The sequence below is a fragment of the Leguminivora glycinivorella genome, chromosome 14 (assembly GCF_023078275.1).
Source record: "Leguminivora glycinivorella isolate SPB_JAAS2020 chromosome 14, LegGlyc_1.1, whole genome shotgun sequence".
Lineage (NCBI taxonomy): Eukaryota > Metazoa > Arthropoda > Insecta > Lepidoptera > Tortricidae > Leguminivora > Leguminivora glycinivorella.
In genome coordinates, this window is record NC_062984.1 from 5186190 (window position 1) to 5208026 (window position 21837).

At 37.2% G+C, this 21837-nt stretch overlaps 5 protein-coding genes across 7 annotated transcripts in view; 2 read left to right on the forward strand and 3 right to left on the reverse strand.

Moving 5' to 3' along the window:
• LOC125233147 (TATA-binding protein-associated factor 172) overlaps positions 1–191 on the reverse strand; it is a 67898-nt gene extending 67707 nt beyond the window's left edge. The window contains 1 exon segment of the mRNA XM_048139027.1: positions 51–191. The gene's annotated coding sequence lies outside the window, so the exon portion shown is untranslated.
• Positions 192–618: 427 nt separating this feature from the next.
• Positions 619–1924, forward strand: LOC125233278 (nucleolar protein 12). Its single transcript, XM_048139230.1, has 3 exons — positions 619–777; positions 862–967; positions 1378–1924. Exons 1-3 carry the CDS (start codon positions 704–706, stop codon positions 1903–1905), a joined length of 708 nt encoding a protein of 235 aa, XP_047995187.1. The 5' UTR covers positions 619–703; the 3' UTR covers positions 1906–1924.
• A 52-nt stretch (positions 1925–1976) lies between these two features.
• LOC125233277 lies at positions 1977–4892 on the reverse strand. 2 transcript variants are annotated; one of them, XM_048139227.1, is made up of 6 exons: positions 4860–4892; positions 4517–4766; positions 4269–4403; positions 3824–3994; positions 3489–3648; positions 1977–3291 (listed from the first exon to the last, which is right to left on the reverse strand). In XM_048139227.1, the coding sequence occupies exons 2-6, from the start codon at positions 4763–4765 to the stop codon at positions 2312–2314; spliced, it is 1695 nt and encodes a 564-aa protein (XP_047995184.1). In that variant the 5' UTR covers position 4766; positions 4860–4892; the 3' UTR covers positions 1977–2311. The 2 variants fall into 2 exon arrangements, with proteins under 2 accessions (XP_047995184.1, XP_047995185.1); XM_048139228.1 differs by having other exon boundaries at positions 4838–4892.
• Positions 4893–5080: 188 nt separating this feature from the next.
• LOC125233328 (ER membrane protein complex subunit 3) lies at positions 5081–8659 on the forward strand. The gene is made up of 5 exons (XM_048139299.1): positions 5081–5334; positions 5577–5715; positions 6088–6205; positions 7175–7336; positions 8080–8659. Exons 1-5 carry the CDS (start codon positions 5186–5188, stop codon positions 8244–8246), a joined length of 735 nt encoding a protein of 244 aa, XP_047995256.1. The 5' UTR covers positions 5081–5185; the 3' UTR covers positions 8247–8659.
• Positions 8660–11456: 2797 nt separating this feature from the next.
• Positions 11457–21628, reverse strand: LOC125233289 (developmentally-regulated GTP-binding protein 2). Of its 2 annotated transcripts, none has more exons than XM_048139248.1 (9): positions 21368–21628; positions 21135–21295; positions 20247–20417; positions 18601–18744; positions 17409–17516; positions 16127–16284; positions 15677–15803; positions 14451–14608; positions 11457–12919 (listed from the first exon to the last, which is right to left on the reverse strand). In XM_048139248.1, the coding sequence occupies exons 1-9, from the start codon at positions 21429–21431 to the stop codon at positions 12916–12918; spliced, it is 1095 nt and encodes a 364-aa protein (XP_047995205.1). In that variant the 5' UTR covers positions 21432–21628; the 3' UTR covers positions 11457–12915. The 2 variants fall into 2 exon arrangements, with proteins under 2 accessions (XP_047995205.1, XP_047995204.1); XM_048139247.1 differs by having other exon boundaries at positions 14447–14608.
• Positions 21629–21837: the final 209 nt, after the last annotated feature.

A 21837-nucleotide genomic window follows, 5' to 3' on the forward strand; every position in this document is an offset into this window, starting at 1 on the left:
TAATATTTTACGACGCTTTTAGCACTCCTCATACATATTTTGAGGCTCACCTTACAAAATAAGGCCGGTCTCAGGTCACTGCGCCCAAATTTTTCCATATTTCATAGCACAAAAATTCACGTACGATAACATTTTCGTCAAAATGCACAAATAAAAAAAAGCGATGTAACGAGAGGAAGCGCATCGTTCAAGCTTCAAATATATACTGACAGCCATGCTGCTGATGAGTCCGTCTTTATTGTGGACTTGCGAGCTGATTGGCGGAAGAGTGGCTCATAAAAACTATTAATTCCTCGCTTCCGCCAATCACAGGCAAGAATTCTGAAAATGTTATGGAGCCGTGCCAAAAATCGGTAATTGAAATAAAAATGTTTCATATTCTGAAATGTATTTTTAGAAACTGCCGTAATAATAACACAACAGTTAGTCATTGAAAGTGGAAAGCAATTTATTAATGCAACTGCATACATTATTAAAATGTACAGCGTTATTTGCCATAGAATTATGTTTAAAGGTTTTATCACATAGGAAAATCGAATAGTTAAAGTATTCGATACTTAGAAAACCGGTATAAAATTGTGGTGGGTCAACCCTATGCTGCCCAAGTGTCATCTCATCTTCTGTCAAAACAAAATTGTTTCACTGGCACACCACTTCAGAGGTTATAATTGTTGTTGTGTTAAATCTAGAAATTTAACTTAAAATGGGAAAACGTAAAAGCAAAAATCAAGATAAGAAGAAAAAAATAGCCTTAGTATTCGACGAAAGCCAAAGAAAGTTAGTAATTGGCCATGAATGCTTATTATTAATTAATTGAAGGTTAAAACTTACAACACTGATTTAACAATTTTATTTTCGCAGGGAATTTTTGTGTGGTTTTCGTAAAAGAAAACTTGAAAGGAAAAAAAAGGCACAAGAAGAAATTCAGCGTTTACTGAAGGAGGAAAAGAAAAGAATAAAACAAGAGGTCAGTGCTTACACGATATCAACATATTTATGCCTTCTAAAAATATTTTTTTATGATTTTACTATAGATCTAGAAATTAGTATTGAGAGAGTTTTAGTATCATAGAACATGGGATAATTTTATCACTAAAATCATAATACTTCTTATATCTGTGTAACTGCAATATGCTATAAAATGAAGTAATCCATTGTCCCATAATAGCTTCTTATATATTGTGTGATTGGCTTTAACTGGTACGCGTTACCAAAACCATTAAGATAAGTATATTTTATTTAAAAAAAATTTAATTTATATAAAGTAATGGATGGTTGGTAGTTTAGACCATAGTTCATAGCTTCTATGAGGACAGTAGTTATCTAATTTTAGTTCATGAATGTATGGCTTATATTTTAAATTTGCTTATATTTCAGAATAAAGAATCCTACAAAAAACTAGTAGTTTCCAGTAGACCCTTACCTGACATTGAACAGCTGCTCAAAGAGGAGTATGAAGATGATGATGTTAATGTTAAAATAGTTGAATTGTCATCAGACACTTTACAAAAGAAAGACTTGGTTATAGGTGAGAACAGACCTCAAGAAAAAACAGAAAAGAAATCTGTCAAGAAACCAAAAGAAACTTCGGCAGAAAGTGTTCCTGGCATGGGCTCTGACACTGAAGTGGAATCTGCTGCGGAAGAGGAAGATGATGACAAAGATGAAGATGATAAAAAACCAAAATCTAAAAAAGAATTAAAGCATATGCTCATGCAGCAAGCCAAGAAGAAGATGCAGAAGAGTAAAGTATTCCAAATGAAAAGCAAGTTGGACAGAATACAAAATAAGAAGAAATCTCACCTGAAGAAAGAACACATGGCCAGGACAAAGGCAAAATCAGGCAAACCTGGCAAACCAAAAAAGGAAAAATCTAAGAAGAACTTTGGTAGGAGAAAACATTGAAATAAAGTATTATAAAATACCAATTGTTTATTTTAAAACATAATTGATTGAAATAATTAATATAATTATACAACAATAAATCGAAATTAACAAACATGCAATGTAATTATAATTAGGTAACTGCATAATTGAGGTAAGGTTGTTTTATGATCCATAATTACACAAAAACAATGATAACTAGCACTGATTCAAACTTTACAATTGCTAGGTGGTTTTTTAAACTCTTCTTTATCAATGAAGAGGCACACTGACATTTTATCCCGCCAGGCGGCGCCTGTGCAAGTGTCTAGGCATGTCACTCATTCATATGTGAGAGAAAAAAAAACATATCATCTCGCTCTCAATAGGGTGGCGCCATCTGTCATAACCTTTGAGTGCGCCTCCTCATTAATGTTAAGCTAATGCTCTAACAACTCTTAGTTGTCTTCCTACCAGTTTTATTACTTGTGGGTTGGATATCATCTGTATTAGTTTGCACTCTCGGTGATTTACGTTTGACTGGTGGTTTTTTAGTCAATTTCTCCACATTGCTTTTTACTTCTACTGAGATTGGCTGCACAAAATCATCATCATCATTATTCTGTTGTATTTGCGCTTTTTTGGGAGTGATCTTCCTTTTTGGTGGAGCTTTAATGTCAATGCTATTTGTACTTATACTGTTATCAGTTTGTTTACTCTCTTTTGCAGGTTTAACTTTCCTTTTCCTTGGTTCCTTTTTATCACCAATATTCAGTATTGTTAAACTTTCTTCTATGGTGTTAACATCAGCTAGCTCTTTAGCTTTTTTTGGTGTTATTTTTCTTTTCCTTTGTAAATTCTCAGAATTTGAATCAGCTGCTAAATTGTCTGCACTATTTTCAATAACTTCTTGTTGCACAGCCTTTTTAGGAGTAACTTTTCTTTTTCTTTGTGCCTTAGGCTTTGATTCACATTCAGGAATCTGTAAATTTACTTCTTGATTACTATCTTCCTTTATGACAATTTCTTTTTTGGGGCTTATTTTTCTCACTTTTGGAGCTTTTGCATTTGGAACATTCAATGTTATCCCATCTTCAAGTTTTAAATTCTTCAAAACTTTTTTTACAGCTTGTTCTATCTTAATATCTAATGGATCAATTTCTTCTTTCACTTTTATGGGAGTTGCTTTCTTAGGTGACTTTTTTATTCCTCTAGAAGGGCAGATGTCATTGTTTAAGCACTCTTCACAGTTAGGGCCAATGGGTAGGCAGATTGTTTGTCCGAAGCCTACAAGTAGGTGGTTGACCTCACCCCACAGTTCAAAAGGCAGCCAAGCCTCCAGGGCTTTGCGGGTGTCTTCTGGGGTGGCTGTTGGCTTCTTCACCCAACCTATCCTGTTACTAATCCTATGCACATGGGTGTCCACACCTGTAGGGTAAAATGTGAGTACATATTACCAGTGTGAGCATATATTTTATGTTATTGAGTGTGAGTTACTAAAATAACACAGAAAAGTAGCAAACTATGTCTCATATATTATCATAATTATAATAAAATTTTCATATGTTAAAAAAAAAAACATTTTCCATTGACCATATCAAAAGCTACTAAACATAAAAAATTACCTATGCCGGTGACCTTGTTCCAAGCCACGCTCATGCAAATATGCGCCATCTTTGGGCCAACTCCAGTCAGCTTGCAAAGCTTCTCCACCGAGTCTGGTATGTCTCCGTTGTACTGTTCCTTCAAGGTCTGTGTCGTCTTCTTTATGTACTTCACTTTTGTCTGTTTATAAATATATTTACGATCAGATTTTAAAACTAAACAATACAAATTTATCCAGACAAATGGGGGTCTACCTCACTACTTTCTACAACTTCTATTTTTAAAGAAAATTATTTCCCATTTACTGTAACCACAATGTCAATGTAAATTCAAAAAGAGAAGTGCATGTTGTTACCTTCCAAAATCCCACTGGGTATATCAGCTTGCCTAATTCATCATCGCTCATGCTCAGCACATTGTCTATGGTGAGTCCCCTCTCTCGAAGTCGCTCCATAGCCGCAAATGTAACCTGATCCTTTGTTTGGCTTGATAACATCAAAGAAATGAGATGCTGGTATCTTATCACCTGTTAAAAATATTGTTTGCTTATTGTCTCATTTATAGATTTATTATTTTTGTAAATAGTGTCAAACTAATTTAAATTTGGTGGGTCATAAACAGGACCTGTGGTGGCTGGAAGGAGCATGCACAGAACCATGACGAGTGGAGAAAAGGAACCAAGGCGAAGCCATTGATCAGCAGTGGGACACAGTATACACAGTAGGCTATTAAAAATGGCTTTTTGGTACAGAACCCTAAAAATGTAGACATGCAAGGATGGCACTTTCATACAAACTTACTTCTGGGGGTGCCTTAGGATCGGAGGACATGTGGCAACCCATAGTATCCACTGGAGCGTCTTTATTAGCCCTCATATTTCTCAGGTTCAGTAGAAAGTCCTGCCAGTGGGGTGGTTCCCAAAGGCCTTTAGTTTCCTGAAAAAAAAATGTTTAAGGATCAAAACATTTTCTTTGTATTCAATTTAATAATAAACAAACATAAAGGTCACAATGACTAGTGTTAAGAACAATTAAGGAGATAAATGTACCTGCTTGACCGGAGATTCTTTTTCATACTCAATTTTGATGTGAGGTTTCTTTTCAAATTTGAACTTGCTTAAATCTAGACTAGGACTTTTATTTTGGGCATAGGTCAAGTCTTCTTCGGGCTCCATTTCCTGACCTTCTGCCTTTATTTCTAAATTGGTTTCATCCTTGCATAGAGATTTATTTTTCTTCACTTTACTTTGTGCAGTTGTAGTTTTGCTGGTGGCTGCGGTTGCTTTTCCTCGCGGCATTCTAAGATAAAAAAAATAGTTAGCAAAATAAGCTCTCTTATTTAATATTGCAGTTTCCTAAAACTTACTTACATCGATAAACCTAATAACTTACGAAACGGCGAAACCTGCCGCCAAACGCGGTAGATCATTTATTTACGAAAGATACGAAAGAGAAAGAAACGTCAGAACTGATATTGAGCTTAAATAGCTTCATAAATTTTTTTCATGACCCACCGTCTATATGATTAGCTTAAATGTCTTTTATGTTTTTTTTTTTTTTTCTGACATGTCTTTCAACTGTCAGTCAGTCTGTCATGTCATTTGTGTGAGATAGTGAGATTGAACTAAAATTTATCGATTTTAATTTCTTTTATTGTATTAAAGCTATAATTTAATTGTAAATTGTAATTGATATTATAAACTAACTTTACCCACACGATGGCAGAATTACTGCTAGATCCCAATATACGAGGATGGGTGTTTCTTCCCATAGTAATAATCACCTTTTTAGTTGGAATAGTTCGACACTATATTTCTATTATTCTATCTTCTCAAAAGAAGATCGAGTTATTGCAGGTTCAGGACAGGTAAGTATTATCAGCATGCTTTATAGCTACATACTCCGGATTCTTCAAAATACAATTTTTTCCAACCTCAAAGTATGACCGACTGTTAATGAGTTATGTCTCACGCCAATAAACGCACAAGCGCAGTAGCTATTTTGCTAGCCGGAGTATCATAGCCAATCTCTGTGCAAAGCAGTCCTTTTTAACAATTCTTGGATTGTTTTAATAAAATAATAAATTTTCTAAGTATAAACATTTTGCAGTCAAGTGATGATCAGAGCGCGGCTGCTCCGCGAGAACGGGAAATACCTCCCGCGGCAGTCGTTCGCGATGCGCCGCCACTGGTTCAACAACGAGGAGACTGGCTACTTCAAGGTGCAGAAGAGGGCTCCGGCATCACAGGTACACAAATCCTATTTATTTATACAACATCTATTTTCTCTTTTTGAGAATAGGGTCTTTTCAAGATTCTTTGTTTCCCAAAAAAATTAGCAGGGATCTTACTTTCTTAGATAATTTGGAACACCTGTGTTCATATTAGTGTTTTAGGCAGTTGTGTGGGAAAGGAACCTGTAGTGGTCAACCAAACAACAAAAAAGTAGCAGTCTGTGTATTAGAAATAAAGAATCACTCAGTGTCATAGAATTAAATGTATTTAAGTTTAAAAGCAACACTGTTCCATTCATTTTTAGAACCATGGTATCAGCTAAACAAGCTCCATAATGACCTCTTGACTTAACCATTAATTACCTGTCTTTACTGATTTGATTTCAGAATCCCATGACTGACCCCAGTATGATGACGGACATGCTGAAGGGCAATGTGACCAATGTACTGCCCATGATCATCATCGGAGGCTGGATCAATTGGATGTTCAGTGGTTTCCTGACAAGTATGTACCGTCTATCTATAACATCTATACACTTCTACACTATTTAATACTAAATACATTTTCAAATATAAAAGATTTTCTATCTTCATATTTGCTATTACCTTTGGCCTGCTTTGCCACTTCCTGTGTTGCATAAAAGTCATTTGGTTATTTTGCATTGTTTTATCACAGACTTCCCATGTTCATATCAATATTATTAGTGGTATTGATTGATTTGCACACAAATTTTCATCTCAATTGTAAAACAAATATGAGAATAAAAGCTTGAAAATTCTGTTGGATGTGAAGTTTCCTTACAAAATGCTACACCAACTACTATCCACACTTTGAATTGATGGCCATATTCAATGGTATTCTGCAACAGTCGCTATCAGAACACAAAAGACATTTACCTGCTAGAATAAGGAGACATGGAACTATATCCAAATTAAAATCTGAACTAGTTTTACATGCTATGTCGTGCAAGCCTTACTTTCAAAATCTTAAGATCCTAACACTTCCTAGTCTGTATATTTATGAAATGTGTATTTTTGTCAAATGTAACTCTCATTTATTCTTAAGCTTTAAAAGCATACGACTACAAGGAAAAATATTGCATTCAGCTGTACCCAAGACAATGCTATTCCAAAAAAATGTAGTCGGAATGGCCCCAAGAATATTCAACAAAATACCACAACATATTCAATTATTACCACTTAACAAGTTTAAAAATGCCTTAAAATTGTTGTTAGCTCAAAAGAGTTACTACTCTATAAAAGAATTCTTAGATGATAAAGACTTCTGAATATTTAGAATATAATTATGTAGGTAATTATTAATTTATAGTTTGACATGCATGCTCTCAAATTTGTATGCCGTAAGGCGCCACATAGTGAAACTGAACTGAAATGTAATGTAACAACTTATGTACACCTATGTTGGACAAATAAATGATTCTGTATGCTATTTGAGAAATTCTTTATTTTACAGCCAAGGTGCCCTTCCCGCTGACACTTCGCTTCAAGCCAATGTTACAGCGTGGTGTGGAACTCATGTACCTGGACGCCTCCTGGGTGTCATCTGCCTCGTGGTACTTCCTCAACGTTTTCGGCCTGCGGACCATCTACACACTTGTACTGGGAGAGAATAATGGTGAGTCCTACTGATTTCTGAGTCAAAAACGGCAAGATTTTTAGAGCTAAAGGTGGCGGCAGACCCTCTGAACTCGTTTTAACAATCTTCTGTGAAGTCATTTCCGTAGGAAAAAGCGGCAAAATAGTACTAACATTGGTAAAATCTGGACTGTGAACTGGTTATGATGGTGACAAATTTTGTCCCTGATAAAAAAAAATCAGTTTAGCAGAGATCCTATGTGATGTTACATATTATGATAAACACATATTTTGTCCCATTGATAAAAAAAATCAGTGCGGTTGTTGAAGAGCAGATCCTATAATGCAGTCTGCAACGATACCGTAGCAGACGGAGCCCGGATATGGTCGTGGCACCATTGTAGGGGAAGACAGTGCTCGCGGTGAGCGTGACATCTTAGATTTTTAGAGCTAAAGGTGGCGGCAGACCCTCTGAACTCGTTTTAACAATCTTCTGTGAAGTCATTTCCGTAGGAAAAAGCGGCAAAATAGTACTAACATTGGTAAAATCTGGACTGTGAACTGGTTACATGATATAACTGACACATATTTTGTCCCATTGATAAAAAAAAATCAGTTTAGCAGAGTCCTATCCTATGTGATGCTAAATAGTAAATACATATTATTTAGCATCACATAGGACTCTGACTAGAGTATAGCCACTATAGCCATTCATAATTATGTCCATAAAAATCCTTTTATCACAACACTCAAAATGATAAAAAAATCTTGTTTTATTTCCAGCCGCGGACCAGTCAAAGATCATGCAAGAGCAGATGTCAGGCGCGGCCATGGCCATGCCTCCGGACCCGAAGGCCGCCTTCAAGGCCGAATGGGAGGCGCTCGAGATCACCGAGCACAAGTGGGCGCTCGCCAACGTCGAGACTGAACTGCTCACGGAGGCCAAATAAACAATAAACACTTTGGACTCCAAAGGAGGATTTTTGCAAAAGGATTGCTCTATGAATTTCATATAGGCCCTTTTTAAAAGACACTCCTTATAAAACGTGGTAGAAGATATTGTGACTATTGAGTGACCTTTTCAGAGTGTTACAAACGACCATCTGAGGTGTTGATGATTTATGTTTCTCTAGTACCTTAATTACTTGTAAAGTAATAGCTGAGTTTTCATACAATTACTTCGTGACCTTCGTGTACCTCCTTTGGAGTCACAAGATGGTCTATCTATACTATTGTGTCACAATCACTGACCACTTTTATATTAACGTAAATAGTTGCAATTCTTGTATTTATACTTACATTTTAATTAATTTTAAGTATTTTATGGTACGGGGGAGAAAGTAATAAATTAACTATCTAAATAGACTAGTTTTCTAATTTTTGAACACATTTATGGCCCATCTACTTGTAAAAAAGTACATTGACAATAGAGGAGGTATGTCTAAAATGATCTGAAACACATCTGAAATCAAGTTTATTTGTAACTTGGCACGTGTTCACTTGAGTGCAGTTAGGGTACATACCATAGCTGCTTGTAATCGGAACTGTACAACTAGGTAGGTACCTTACAGTGGCGGAGCGTCGATACAACTCGATTCCCAACGGGTTCCCTAAAATTCTCTAGTATCTGTAGAAGGCCATATAAAACAGATTCCAAAAACCCCTCCGGCTTTACCAATGAAATTTTTCACGCCCCGCCACTGACCTTAGGTACCACTCTAAACCAGGTAAAAAAAAAAACAATTATGCACTTTTAAAAAACTATTTATTCCATTGCTAAATTATAATTGAGTATATACAACAATGATAACTCTTGAACAGTCGTGATTATGTTTATTGCTTGCGTTGGATACAGGTAATTATTTAAATAATGTTTTAAGGATAAAGTCTTTCGGCCTCTTTGCAGCTATACGTCACAGGTCGCAGTCAGAGGGCATATCGCGAATACCAAGTTCACAAATTGCGAACTTCTTTCTCTGTCACTGTAGTTACGCTTCAATGAGGAGGCACACTCAAAGGTTATGACAGATGGCGCCACCCTATTAGTTCCTTGCACTTGCATTGCACAGATAAAGAATTTCATACGTGAGAGCGAGAAGATATGTTTTTTCTTTCTCTTACATATGAATGACAGTGACATGCCTAGACACTTGCACAGGCGCCGCCTGGCGGGATAAATTGTCAGTGTGCCTCTTCATTGGATTCAAAAGAGCGAGGTGTCTGTACTTTGAAAACTTCGGCTGATCCCTGGTTGACCCAAAAACTTAAGCTTTGAAACAAAGGTATATGCAAGAAAGAGATGCAGATATTTTCCACACACTCTTACCTTTAGTTGCGTCTTCAAACTTACAGGTGTAAAGTCAGTTTAACTTAGAGTCTGGCTAATGAAAGTTGATCCCAGTATTTTTTTAAACAGCAACTCAGGATGTCATATCATCGATTGTCATCGGTGTGTATCATCTGTCAGTGTGACAGTCACTTTAAAGATTTTTCATATGGAGTTTAGAAATATGAGGAGCGAAAGCTTTAAGTATCAGAAGTGCACATATAAAAAAGAAGATAGGTGGCGCTGCAATAGCAGGGAGATAAGGGTTTGACAATCTCTTAGCCTTATCGGTAGTCACCCCGCCTACGGAGCAAGAGGTCCCGGGTTCAAATCCTGATGAGATCTTTTTTATTTTTTTCTACTAATATTTTTCTTCAATTTTTTTTATTTTTTGAATGTCCAAAAATATTTTGTTTTGTTACTACTTTTCGAAATTTCATTCTCAAGACTTACAACATTACCTAAGAATCCTAACATGGGGCAAACAATGTTAAAGGGCTTAAATTAACATTTGTCTGAATAAAACAATAAATAAACACAAATAAAAATACACAAAAAGAAAATTAATGTATAAAAAAAAAACAAAAAGCAAAAAGATCGCTGTCAGATTCGAACCCGAGAACATCTGCGTACGAAGCCAGCGCACTACCACGGGACTACGTCTTGACTTGTTCAGTCTGACGAAATCAGCCTAGAGAAAAGAACGTCTAATGTCATGTCACATCGCTGATCATTGAGCGAGACATGCACTCCAAGCGGAGAGACTTGTAACTGCAATTACAAGGCCTCAGCCGGTCATTTTTGCGATTGTTGTACTTCGACAGATATTCCTCCTTTATACTTCTATACTCCCTGATTTTTCAGTACAGATGGTCGTTTTTTTACGCACTAGTTCGAGAAGTGGTTCATTATATGCCAGGTCGAAACTTCGGAGGCTCATCTGTACTGAAAAACGTCGTACGATTCACGTGCAAAAAGGAAATTCGTAACTCGTGTCGATTTAAAACACTCCCTTCGGTCGTGTTTTAATTTATCGTCACTCGTTTCGAGCTTCCTTTTTTACGCACTTGTATCGTAATGTACTATTCTGTAAAAGTTAACAGCGTAATCCATAGATAATAATGAATAAATACCATAAAAAGTATTAAAATAAGTGCTGAAAATAAATTATAAATAATTAATCCATGTAATCAACGTGTTGCCACCTCCAAACTTTTGGAATTGACTCGTTTTTGCGGGATCAACTTTCATTAGCCAGAATCTACGTGCTTGCAAGTTTCGTTTGGAAAAGTTGGAAAACTAATGTGAAACCGATATCACTCAGCTTTCATGACTAATCTACTTTTCAGTAAACAATCTACCCTAGCATTTCAAAACGAAAACATCCTTATAAATATAAAGTTTTACTACATTTTTAATACACCACTCAACAACTGGAGGTCAAGTTTCTATGATAAAGATTTCAGGCAACTCTGACTTAAATTTTTACCAACATCGTACAGCCTAGACAAGGAGTAGAAAATAAGCAATAGAGGCGCCACCGTCTACGTAACCGTTTTGTACCTATGTGGCAACTATTGAGTCACTTTTGTACTTAAACAAAGGATACTATAGACTAGACAGCCAAATAATAATACCACTACCGAACGAGATGGTCACATACAAATTATAATAAGAGTGACAGAGCCGCTGCCACAAACGAGTTTGTGGCAAACAATAAGTACGTGACTTGTCAAGCTTATTATCCGCCCAAATTACGTAGGTTGTTTATGGTGGTTTAAACTGTCAGCCATTTTTAAAGTACTTCTTAAATTCGCTCCATTATTCTATATCTGTCCCTTACGGGTGTACGCTTACGTCAAGTCTATAGTATCCTTCGTCTGAGCTTTTGTAAGAGAAAAGTAAGTGTTGCTATGATAAAAAAAAAACTTTGATTTCTCCTCTTTTTGCCAAGCTGTACATGAAGGTTGATGCTGAAGGCTGTAGCTGCTATCTCCTATCAGTTTCAAAGGGTCAAAATAGATTAATCTTTACATAATACCATTACATGTGCCAGATTTTTAATAAATAACAGTCACCAAGTTACATTGCTTATAGTTATATATAACAAAATTAATAAACATTTAAAAGAAAACGCCCAAAAGTGGCACAGAGTTGACTAATTTAATAATTTATATAAAAATAATAGCATTATTGCTGTGATAGTCGAAGGCATAGTGCGTACAATTTAGTTATACAATCCGAGTTAACCAAATAACACATTCTGACTACACTATACCTTTAGGCATGCCATTATGCCGTAGTAGAGACAGTATAGTAAGGCTAGGTCACTGGTCACTGTTTAATTTTTTCCCTATAACGTACCCAATATTTTAATGAATATCGTGCTTTGTTATAGCAACATTTGTACAGCAAAAAAAGTAGAAATTAAAAAGTGGCAACATCGTATTGTCGCCCCTTTTCAATCACTATAATACGATATGGCCACTATTTCTATTATATCAAATGACTCTATGCAGGAAAAAAGTGTACGCAATTTTAAACGTTACAATACAAATGTTGCTATCTCTACGATATGCGATACTCTGTAAAATTTCGTACGTATATTGTACCTATATGAGAAAAAATAACTCCATGTGAACCTAACTACATAATCTGTAATAAGGCACTGGTCCCACCGCGAGCCAGTGAGTTATGAGCTATCGACTATAAAAACGAACAAAGATATGAGCACTCCCGTACAAATAAAAGAGACACGGCGAATAATTATAAACAGTGCCTTACTAAGATTTTCCAATACTACTAGTTTCTTAATTGCTATGGAATTCACAAACAATTCTATAATAATTAATTATTCCAAATAAAATGAATGTATATGGTCAATACGAATAAACGCGTCACGGAAAAGTGCGTCTGGCCTTCACATTTGGTCTGTTTAAACAACGATCAGTGTTTATTAGGAGTTCATACGTTTCCACTAATCATGAGTAGCAAGCAGCAAAGTATGAACTAGCAAAAACAAAACACCTGTGACAATGAGTAAAAAGGCCGGATACACTTATCCGCGTATGGCACACTTATCCGTATTGACCTTACACGACCTTATTGTGATTAAAACGTGTCAATCGTTTTTTTTTTTGCATGTTGGCGAGTAAACATGTTTGTGAACTCGACCGTACGACTGGTATGACAGACTGATAGCTCATAAGAAACTTATAGTACTAATGTAAACATACCATAAATCAGAGGGTTCAAAAAAAGGCTCGTTTATTTAGTAGGGCCCATAGAATTTATTACCTGTAAACAAAAATTCATTGATTAGAATTTAGATACATTAATAAAAAAAAACCGGCCAAGTGCGAGTCGGACTCGCGCACCGAGGGTTCCGTACAAACCTGCATTTGATATGAATTTCAACTTGATAGCTCTACGCGTTCATGAGGAAAAAAGTAATAAGTTTATATTTATTAAAAAATATATATTTTGTAATGTAACTAAAAATTTAAGGTTTTCGGAATTTTTCCTTTATGTGTGCTATAAAACGTTGCTTCATGCCAAATTTCAAGATTCTAGGTCGACTGGAAGTACCCTTTAGGTTTTGATTCCCTTGCGAGTACTTGCGAGTTTCAAAATATGCAGCTTAAATTGCTGTTTCTTTTGATTGCGTTGACATAGAAGTTTGATTTTGTTACAGCTTAAAGGTATTATAGACCTGAGTATTTGGTATGAATTTCAATTTAATACCTCTACGCGTTTATGAGGAAATGGGTAGTAAGGTTAAAATTATTAAAAAAAAAATATTATGTGATGTAACTAAAAATTTATGGTTTTCGTAATTTTTCCTTTATCTATGCTATAAGACGTTGCTTCGTACCAAATTTCAAGATTCTGAGTTCACGGGAAGCACCCTGTAGGTTTTGATTCCCGTGTAGCGGTACACGACAGACTATACCATAGCTACTCCCCTACTTCTTGGTTCTGTTGTCCCACGCAGTACTGCAGCTGTCGTGTAGTACACGACAGATACTCGCCTACTTGGTGCTGGTACACACAGTACAGCTGTCGTGTAGCGTCGTGTAGCGGTACACGACAGATACTCGCCTACTTGGTGCTGGTACACACAGTACTACAGCTGTCGTGTAGCGTCGTGTAGCGGTACACGACAGATACTCGCCTACTTGGTGCTGGTACACACACACAGTAGCGGTACACGACAGATACTCGCCTACTTGGTGCTGGTACACACAGTACTGTCGTGTAGCGGTACACGACAGATACTCGCCTACTTGGTGCTGGTACACACAGTACTACAGCTGTCGTGTAGCGTCGTGTAGCGGTACACGACAGATACTCGCCTACTTGGTGCTGGTACACACAGTATTACAGCTGTCGTGTAGCGTCGTGTAGCGGTACACGACAGATACTCGCCTACTTGGTGCTGGTACACACAGTACTGTACAGCTGTCGTGTACTTGGTGCTGGTACACACAGTACTGTCGTGTAGCGTCGTGTAGCGGTACACGACAGATACTCGCCTACTTACACAGTGCTGGTACACACAGTACTACAGCCTACTTGGTGCTGGTACACACTGTCGTGTAGCGTCGTGTAGCGGTACACGACAGATACTCGCCTACTTGGTGCTGGTACACACAGTACTGTCGTGTAGCGTCGTGTAGCGGTACACGACAGATACTCGCCTACTTGGTGCTGGTACACACAGTACTGTCGTGTAGCGGTACACGACAGATACTCGCCTACTTGGTGCTGGTACACACAGTACTGTCGTGTAGCGTCGTGTAGCGGTACACGACAGATACTCGCCTACTTCTTGATGAGCTGCACGACGTCCTCGTCGTTGACGGTGTGCGCGACGCCGACGCGCTGCGGCGAGTACTTGGTGCTGGTTCCCCACACTAGCGCGTACTTCAGCTGCGCGGCCAGTGTGCGGTGGATCGAGTGGCACACGTGCTCGATGGTTACACCCTGGAAATTAACGTTGGAATTTATATACTTCCGATCTGACGAAGCCAACATTATTTTCTTTCTTTCTTCACTATTCCAGGTTTTTAAAAGTTCCTGTTAAGGTGATAAGGAGTTCAAAAAATAACTAATGACTAATAGTGAACTAAAAAAATACATAAATATACAAAACTATGAGTAGGGACTAGTTAGGATGAGTATAAAAGCGATTTTATAATTTTTTTGGCGATTTTAACAAATCTTTTAAAGTTTCGGTTTCGGCCAGAAAGCATGTTTCGGTCGGAGACTAATTTAAGTCAATGCGGTAAATCGAGGTATATTTCGAGCGCAATCTATGAACGACCTTGATTTGCCCATAGCCGTGCACCGCTGGTGTGATACAAAAAACAGGAAATAAAATACAAAAAAGTAAAGAACATTATTAGCCAGGTCCGCCCCGTCGCGCGACAAACGTGCTATATGAAGACGTCTTGCCCGAAGCAGTACGCGCGTTATGCTCGGAGAAGCAACCAGCCTCGGCCGAGGCACGTCTCCGATGGACGCATGCCGCGTGAGAACAATGCCTCGCGCCGTGCCTCGCTCTGTGTGGTGTGGACCCGGCTATAGGCAACTTGACTGTACTTAAAATAAAATATTTTATACCGTGCACGAAATAAAACATCAGATAAATATAAGAAAAACAGGGACAGAAGTTATTTTTAACTCTAATTTATATTTTATAAATCAGATAGAAATATATAAAGTAAATCGGTTGACCGTGACATCAATCAATTCGATTTCATATTATTTTATTTGTGTGATGAGCACAGATATCTGTTCCTGAGTCATGGATGTTTTCTATGTATACAAGTATTTATATATTATATATATCGTTGTCTGAGTACCCACAACACAAGCCTTCTTGAGCTTACCGTGGGCCTCTGTCAATCTGTGTAAGAATGTCCTATAATATTTATTTATTTATTTATTTAAGTAATTCCATAGCAACTTTAGATAGTTTTTCAAAATTGTTTTGACAGTTCTTAAAAAAAAAGGTGATTTGATTAGGAGGAAAGTAGCCTATTGACATACCTTCCTAAGAATCAGTCCATCATCAAAGTCCGGCGGCTGGCCGGGCTTCTTGGTGTAAACGCGGATGAGCGCTAAATACTCCCACAATGTCTCCAGCAGGAAGTCCAGGTTCAGCTTCATGTTGCAACTGCACGGAAAATATACAATAAATAAACTTTATGAATCTCATCTTATAAGCTTCCATTTTATGAATTTCTATATACTCTGGCAAACTCACTTTTTCTGTAGAAAAAGGTGGCAAAATAAAAAAGTATGTTTGAAGAGTATAATATAATTCAATCACGGCTACAGACGGGGCGCAAGTGCCCAGAAAATATATCACGGGCTCATATAAACGGGCCGCAACACAACTGCAACTTGTCTAGGAACCGTGTTTCCAGATGGCAGATGGCGTGTCTGTGTGGACTCTTATTCTCAGCTCGGTATTTTAGCAAGAGATGTAAATCCTACCTGACGACAACAGAGTTGGGTTCGCGAGCGATCCTGTCGACCTCCTGTATGGAGATCTGATCGATCTTGTTGTACACGTAGATGCAGGGCAGGTACACCCTGTTAGCCAGGATTACGTCTATCAGGTCGTCCGCCGTGCAGTCTTCTCGGAACAGTACCTACAGAAAAAACATTCTTATAAAACAATCTAGCCTCTTTCGTTCACGCGACAATGCTGCACCAAGATTGCTGGAAAAGTTACGTTGTCTGACCAGAAGAGGGAAAAGTTCTTTGTTAATTTGTTCTTTCCGTTTTTTTTTTCTTTATAGAATAAAATAGAAAAGCTTTATTCAAAAGCGCTTAATCTTATCTTATCTTATACCTTATTAAACGAGCAATTCTTGTATATTTATTTATTTATTTATATATATACCGACGATCTCGGAAACCGCTCTAACGATTTCGCTGAAATTTGTTATGTGGGGGGGGAGTGAAAAATCGATCTAAGATAGCCTTAGATCCCAGAAAACGCGAATTTTCGAGTTTTCATGCGTTTTTCTTTCGCGTTATTAGTAAACGTAAAATATAGTCGTTAATTTCGCCGACCGCGCATCGGCTCCGCGTAGCTCAGTCGTACGAGGTCGGTCTAATGTTAATGTTAAGTTATTTTTGTATTTATAAGAGATTTTTTTTTTATCTAAAGACGTGATATAATAAAATAGAACCGAGCGAAGCTCGGTCGCCCAGATATTTTAAACTTAACAAATAACACTGACATAGGTAGTACTTTTACAAAGCCTAACTGAAAAGATCTACTACAGGTCAGCTTCATGCACAAGGACCCTGAGTTGTATCAAAGACATATGTAACTCCGTATAGACGGATAAAGTCTAAGAAAAAAACGTACCTCAAAGCCCTAGAAAAAAAGGTACGGTGGCCTAGATGGCGTTACACTTTTGGGGAACGCTCGGCTAGATGGCGCTAATATTAATATTTGACATTTTAACACATATCAAGTTGTTGTTGTTGTATATCCTAAGGCACCCAATAGGTGCATAGGGCCTCCACAAGATCCTTCCACGCCTTTCTATCTTGAGCCACCGCCTTGGCCTCGTTCCAGCTCAATCCATATTCCCTCAGCTCGTTCTCAACGCTCCGTATAATATCAAGTTAGCAATACGTTTTTTTCTTAGACTTTATCCGTCTATACGGAGTTACATATGTCTTTGGTTGTATGTAATGTTTGTTTTTCTTCTTTTGTTTTCAATACAAGATGAAGGAATTAATTATAAAGTAATGTTACCTCTGCATTGAATATCTTGTATTCGTGAAGGATCATTTGCACCATTTTCTCGTCCACTTTAGTGAGCTGACACGTCGAGTTGAAGGAGAGACCGCCGCCTTTCTTTTGCTGTAAACAAGATAAAATTCGTCATATTCAATTTGTTCATAATTTTTAAGTAACAATTAATCTATAGTATGATTTAAATAATGGTTTCAGAAAATAATGCTAAGCTGCTATAAAACTTGATGAGAATATTTATCAAGACTGATTTGCGGTGAGCAAGCATAGAGAAATTAAATCAAATCTTTTTCTTGCAAGATTTGACATGACTTATCTTCAGCATTTGATCTGCATTACAAACATATCCATCAACACTGAAAGTAGCTAAACTTTATTAATAACACTAAGCTCTTACAGCGTAATAAATATAACAACGAATGAATACTTACGTAATTGAACTAAAACACAGTGGACCGATTTTCATAAAACATGGTTAAGAACAATCCCGACTAATTCAGCTTTTAAACAAAAAAAAATACTGAATCTAAATCGGTTCATCCGTTCGGGAGCTACAATGCCACAGAACCATGGCTGTTAATGCTGCTGCCTATTGGGCGTCTACTGTGTCGGGCCACGCTCAGTGTAGGGTTCCCTAGTTTTCCGTATTTTTCTCAAAAACTACTGAACCTATCAAGTTCAAAACAATTTTCCTAGAAAGTCTTTATAAAGTTGTACTTTTGTATTTTTTTTCTTCATATTTTTTAAACACATGGTTCAAAAGTTAGAGGGGGGGGACACTTTTTTTTCCTTTAGGAGCGATTATTTCCGAAAATATTCATATTATCAAAAAACGATTTTAGTAAACCCTTATTCATTTTTAAATACTTATCTCTCCAACAATATATCACACGTTGGAGTTGGAATGAAAAAAAAAATCAGTCCCCACTTTACATGTAGGGGGGGGGGGGTACCCTAACAAAACATTTTTTCCACTTTTTATCTTACCACTTTGTCGGCGTGATTGATTACATATTGATACCAAATTTCAGCTTTCTAGTGCTCAGACAGACATGGCGAAACTATAACTACGGAACCCTAAAAAGGAACCTCGACACGATAAGAAGAAGATGCCACAGACAGACACACAAACAACCAGACAGAAAAGCTTACAACACCCCGTCGTTTGTTGCGTCGGGGGTTAAAAACATACCTTAAAGTAAATATTGGGTTTGCTCTTGTTGAGCCTGATGCCGACACTCTCGAGTTCCTTCTCCAGCAGCTGGCGGTGCACGTACGGCTTCGTGGCGTCCAGCATCATGAGAACCAGGTCAGCTGTACGCGCCACGGCTATCACCTGGTGGCATATAGGTTTAGTTAGTTATATGATAGGTTAGGACAAATGGTGCTGCTCTCATTTTGTAGGTTTTTTAATGTTAAATCTTATGGATATGGAGTCAAATTTGTCACAACAACGTTCGAGTAGAATGCCTATTTTTAAGTCAACTAGGAATTAAATTTTGCCATGTCTGTCTGTCTGTCCGTCCGTCCGTCCGTCCGTCCGTCCGTCCGTGGATAATTTAATGAAACATGGTTAGAACTGAAATTGGTACCAATATGTATATCAATCAGCTTTCAAAGTGCAAAAATAAAAAATGGAAAAAAATGTTTTCATCCATTCGGGAGTACGATGCCACAGACAGACCCACATGACAGACAAAAGTGGGACAGCTGTTTTTTCATTAACAACCCCACGTGATATATTGTTGGTTAAAAATAGGCAAGAAAAATGAATAAGGGTTTACTAAGATATTTTTTGACTAATATTGATATTTTAAATATATCACTTCATAAAAGGAATATTAAAAAGTGCGTCCCCCCCCTCTAACTTTTGAACCATATTATTATTATTATTATTTAATAAGCAGGCAGGCAGTTAAAGAAACACGTGTATAGCCTGTATCCAGTGATCAACAGTTCATAGCCGAGTTGTAGATGTGATGTGCCATATGTTAAAAAATATGCTTTAAAAAATCACAAAAGTAGAACTCTTATAAAAAGACTTTCTAGGAAAATTGTTTTGAACTTGATAGGTTAAAGTAGTTTTTTAGTGAGAAAAATACGGAAAACTACGGTGCAAATGTATTTTACACTAGCGTGGCCCGAACGCTCGCAAGGCAGTTTTTACTATTGAACCAATATTGCCATTAAATACATATGAATATTATTTAAAAACCGAAATTTTTTGGGGGCATGTTCATCGAGTTTGTGCTATGCATATTTTTTATGAGACTATTTTTATAAACTTTGGATTAATCATAAAATCTGATATTTGGCATAAATATAAAATATTATTGTAACAAAAATAGTGTAGGTCTAATTGTCAATTGAGCACTTTCCTGGTAATCCAAGTAAAAGATAATAGGTTGTGAAATGTTTCTCCTATAATAATGCAATAAGATATCACCATTATCAACAACCAGCCACCATTTTCCTTTTCAATGACACCAGAAAGCTCCGACAGCTGTATGTGTGCCCCGTGGAACTCTATCACCGCAGGGATAAATAAATAAATAAATATTGGGGACACCTTACACAGATCAATTTAGCCCCAAACTAAGCAAAGCTTGTACTATGGGTGCTAAGCGACGATATACATACTTAAATAGATTAATACATACTTATACACATAGAAAAGATCCATGACAGGAACAAATATCTGTGCTCATCACACAAATAAATGCCCTTACCGGGATTTGGGATAAAGACATTTATAAACATATTAGCGATGTAACCTTATAGCTGGAGGCTTCTAAGTATGTGTGCCTAGTTGTAAACTGAAAGAAAGTGGCTATTTACCTGTCTTCCTCTACCCTTGCCCTGTGCGGCACCTTCAATGATACCCGGCAGATCGAGCAGCTGTATGTTGGCCCCGCGGTACTCGATCACACCGGGGATGCATGTCAGCGTTGTGAACTCGTAGCTGGCTGCTTCAGAGTGTGTGTGCGTCAGAGTTGACAGCAATGTGGACTGGAAAAATGGATGGTAAATTCATTATTTTATTCATTAAAAAATATTTTGAATATAACATCAGACCCTCTAGCACAGCTTGCCTTGTTGTGCGCGAGTCCATACTTGAAGTCGTGCTTGACTTATGGACTCGCGCGTGACAAGCCAAGTTGTGCTAAAGGGTCAGGTTGCTATGATATTTATTATATTTAGGCACTACTGGCACTAAATGTAGTGAGGGGAGGTATGTATGAAATGGTTAATTGTCAATATTGTCATGGTTGCAGTCTTACAACTCATAATTGAGTTACAGCATCACCATATATTTTTACAACAGCTGAACATGCATCAGTGGTTTAAATATAATAAAGCCACAGAATATTACAACACAACAAGCACAAGCACAGTGCTAATTCCACATAACACCTGAAACCTCTACCCACAACTGGATACAGGCTTTATCAGTTACTACAACTGCCTGCCTGCTTTACAAATAATAATAATAATAATAATATTAGGTAACACTTTAAGTTGCATGTACTGTGGAAACCATTTAGCAAATGTTAAACCTCAGTATGTAAATTCTATTCAATCAATATATCATCAATTGATATGTATGAACACTATCTTAAGGGATAATCTTGTAAAGCTATTCCATTATAAACATTCTAAGGGAATGCATGTCTGTTGTTAAAAGGTAATTCTTATTAGCAGGCAGTTGATTGTTAATGCACTCACCTTGCCCACAGAAGGGAAGCCAATGAGCGCCACCCTCGCGTCGCCCGACTTGAGCACATCGAAGCCCTCGCCCTTGTCCCCGCCCTTCTTAGACGGCTCCAGCAGCTGTGACCGGTACTTCGCAAGCTTCGCCTTCAGCAGACCCAAGTGGTATTCCGTGGCTGACAAAACAAACAATAAGTAATAAAACGCTAAAAAACTAACCCAGCGATAAAAATGTACCCAAAACTCACCTTTATTCTTCTGGGTTCTTGCTATTTCCTTCTCAATCTCAGATATCTTCTCCAAAATACCCATCTTTATAAGACACTAGCGGAAGCTTATTTTTAACTAAAATAAAACTTTATCCTAAGAAGCTATTTAACAACTTAATATTTAATTAAACTATGGACATTTCGTTGCTAAATTGATGTCGATTTCAATAAAAACAATTTGTTGCCGAGCATACATAAAGTCGTTATAGGTTATAGACGATCTACGTAAGTGACAATGTTGACATTTGACACTGACAGTTTGATGTACACTTGTACAGAGACAAAAATAAAGCTTGCCATTAACGAGAACTGCAAAATAGCATATTTTGCACATGTGTATACAATATGAAAATAATGTGTGGCACTTGTTTGCGTGTGGCATTGTCCATTTTACAATTATCAGATTATCACATAATTTCACTAGTATATATCACACCTGACAACTGCCT

Coding starts and splice junctions, on each gene's coding strand:
- LOC125233278 (XM_048139230.1), top strand. CDS start 704: ATGGGAAAACGTAAAAGCAAAAATCAAGATAAGAAGAAAAAAATAGCC. Junction 778..861: donor TTCGACGAAAGCCAAAGAAA/GTTAGTAATTGG, acceptor TTATTTTCGCAG/GGAATTTTTGTGTGGTTTTC. Junction 968..1,377: donor AGAAAAGAATAAAACAAGAG/GTCAGTGCTTAC, acceptor CTTATATTTCAG/AATAAAGAATCCTACAAAAA.
- LOC125233277 (XM_048139227.1), bottom strand. CDS start 4,765: ATGCCGCGAGGAAAAGCAACCGCAGCCACCAGCAAAACTACAACTGCA. Junction 4,404..4,516: donor AAGAATCTCCGGTCAAGCAG/GTACATTTATCT, acceptor TTTTTTTTTCAG/GAAACTAAAGGCCTTTGGGA. Junction 3,649..3,823: donor ACCCAGTGGGATTTTGGAAG/GTAACAACATGC, acceptor ATTTATAAACAG/ACAAAAGTGAAGTACATAAA.
- LOC125233328 (XM_048139299.1), top strand. CDS start 5,186: ATGGCAGAATTACTGCTAGATCCCAATATACGAGGATGGGTGTTTCTT. Junction 5,335..5,576: donor TTATTGCAGGTTCAGGACAG/GTAAGTATTATC, acceptor AACATTTTGCAG/TCAAGTGATGATCAGAGCGC. Junction 6,206..7,174: donor GTTCAGTGGTTTCCTGACAA/GTATGTACCGTC, acceptor TTTATTTTACAG/CCAAGGTGCCCTTCCCGCTG.
- LOC125233289 (XM_048139248.1), bottom strand. CDS start 21,431: ATGGGTATTTTGGAGAAGATATCTGAGATTGAGAAGGAAATAGCAAGA. Junction 16,285..17,408: donor ACAAGATATTCAATGCAGAG/GTAACATTACTT, acceptor TTTTTTCTGTAG/GTACTGTTCCGAGAAGACTG. Junction 14,609..15,676: donor ATGGACTGATTCTTAGGAAG/GTATGTCAATAG, acceptor GTTAATTTCCAG/GGTGTAACCATCGAGCACGT.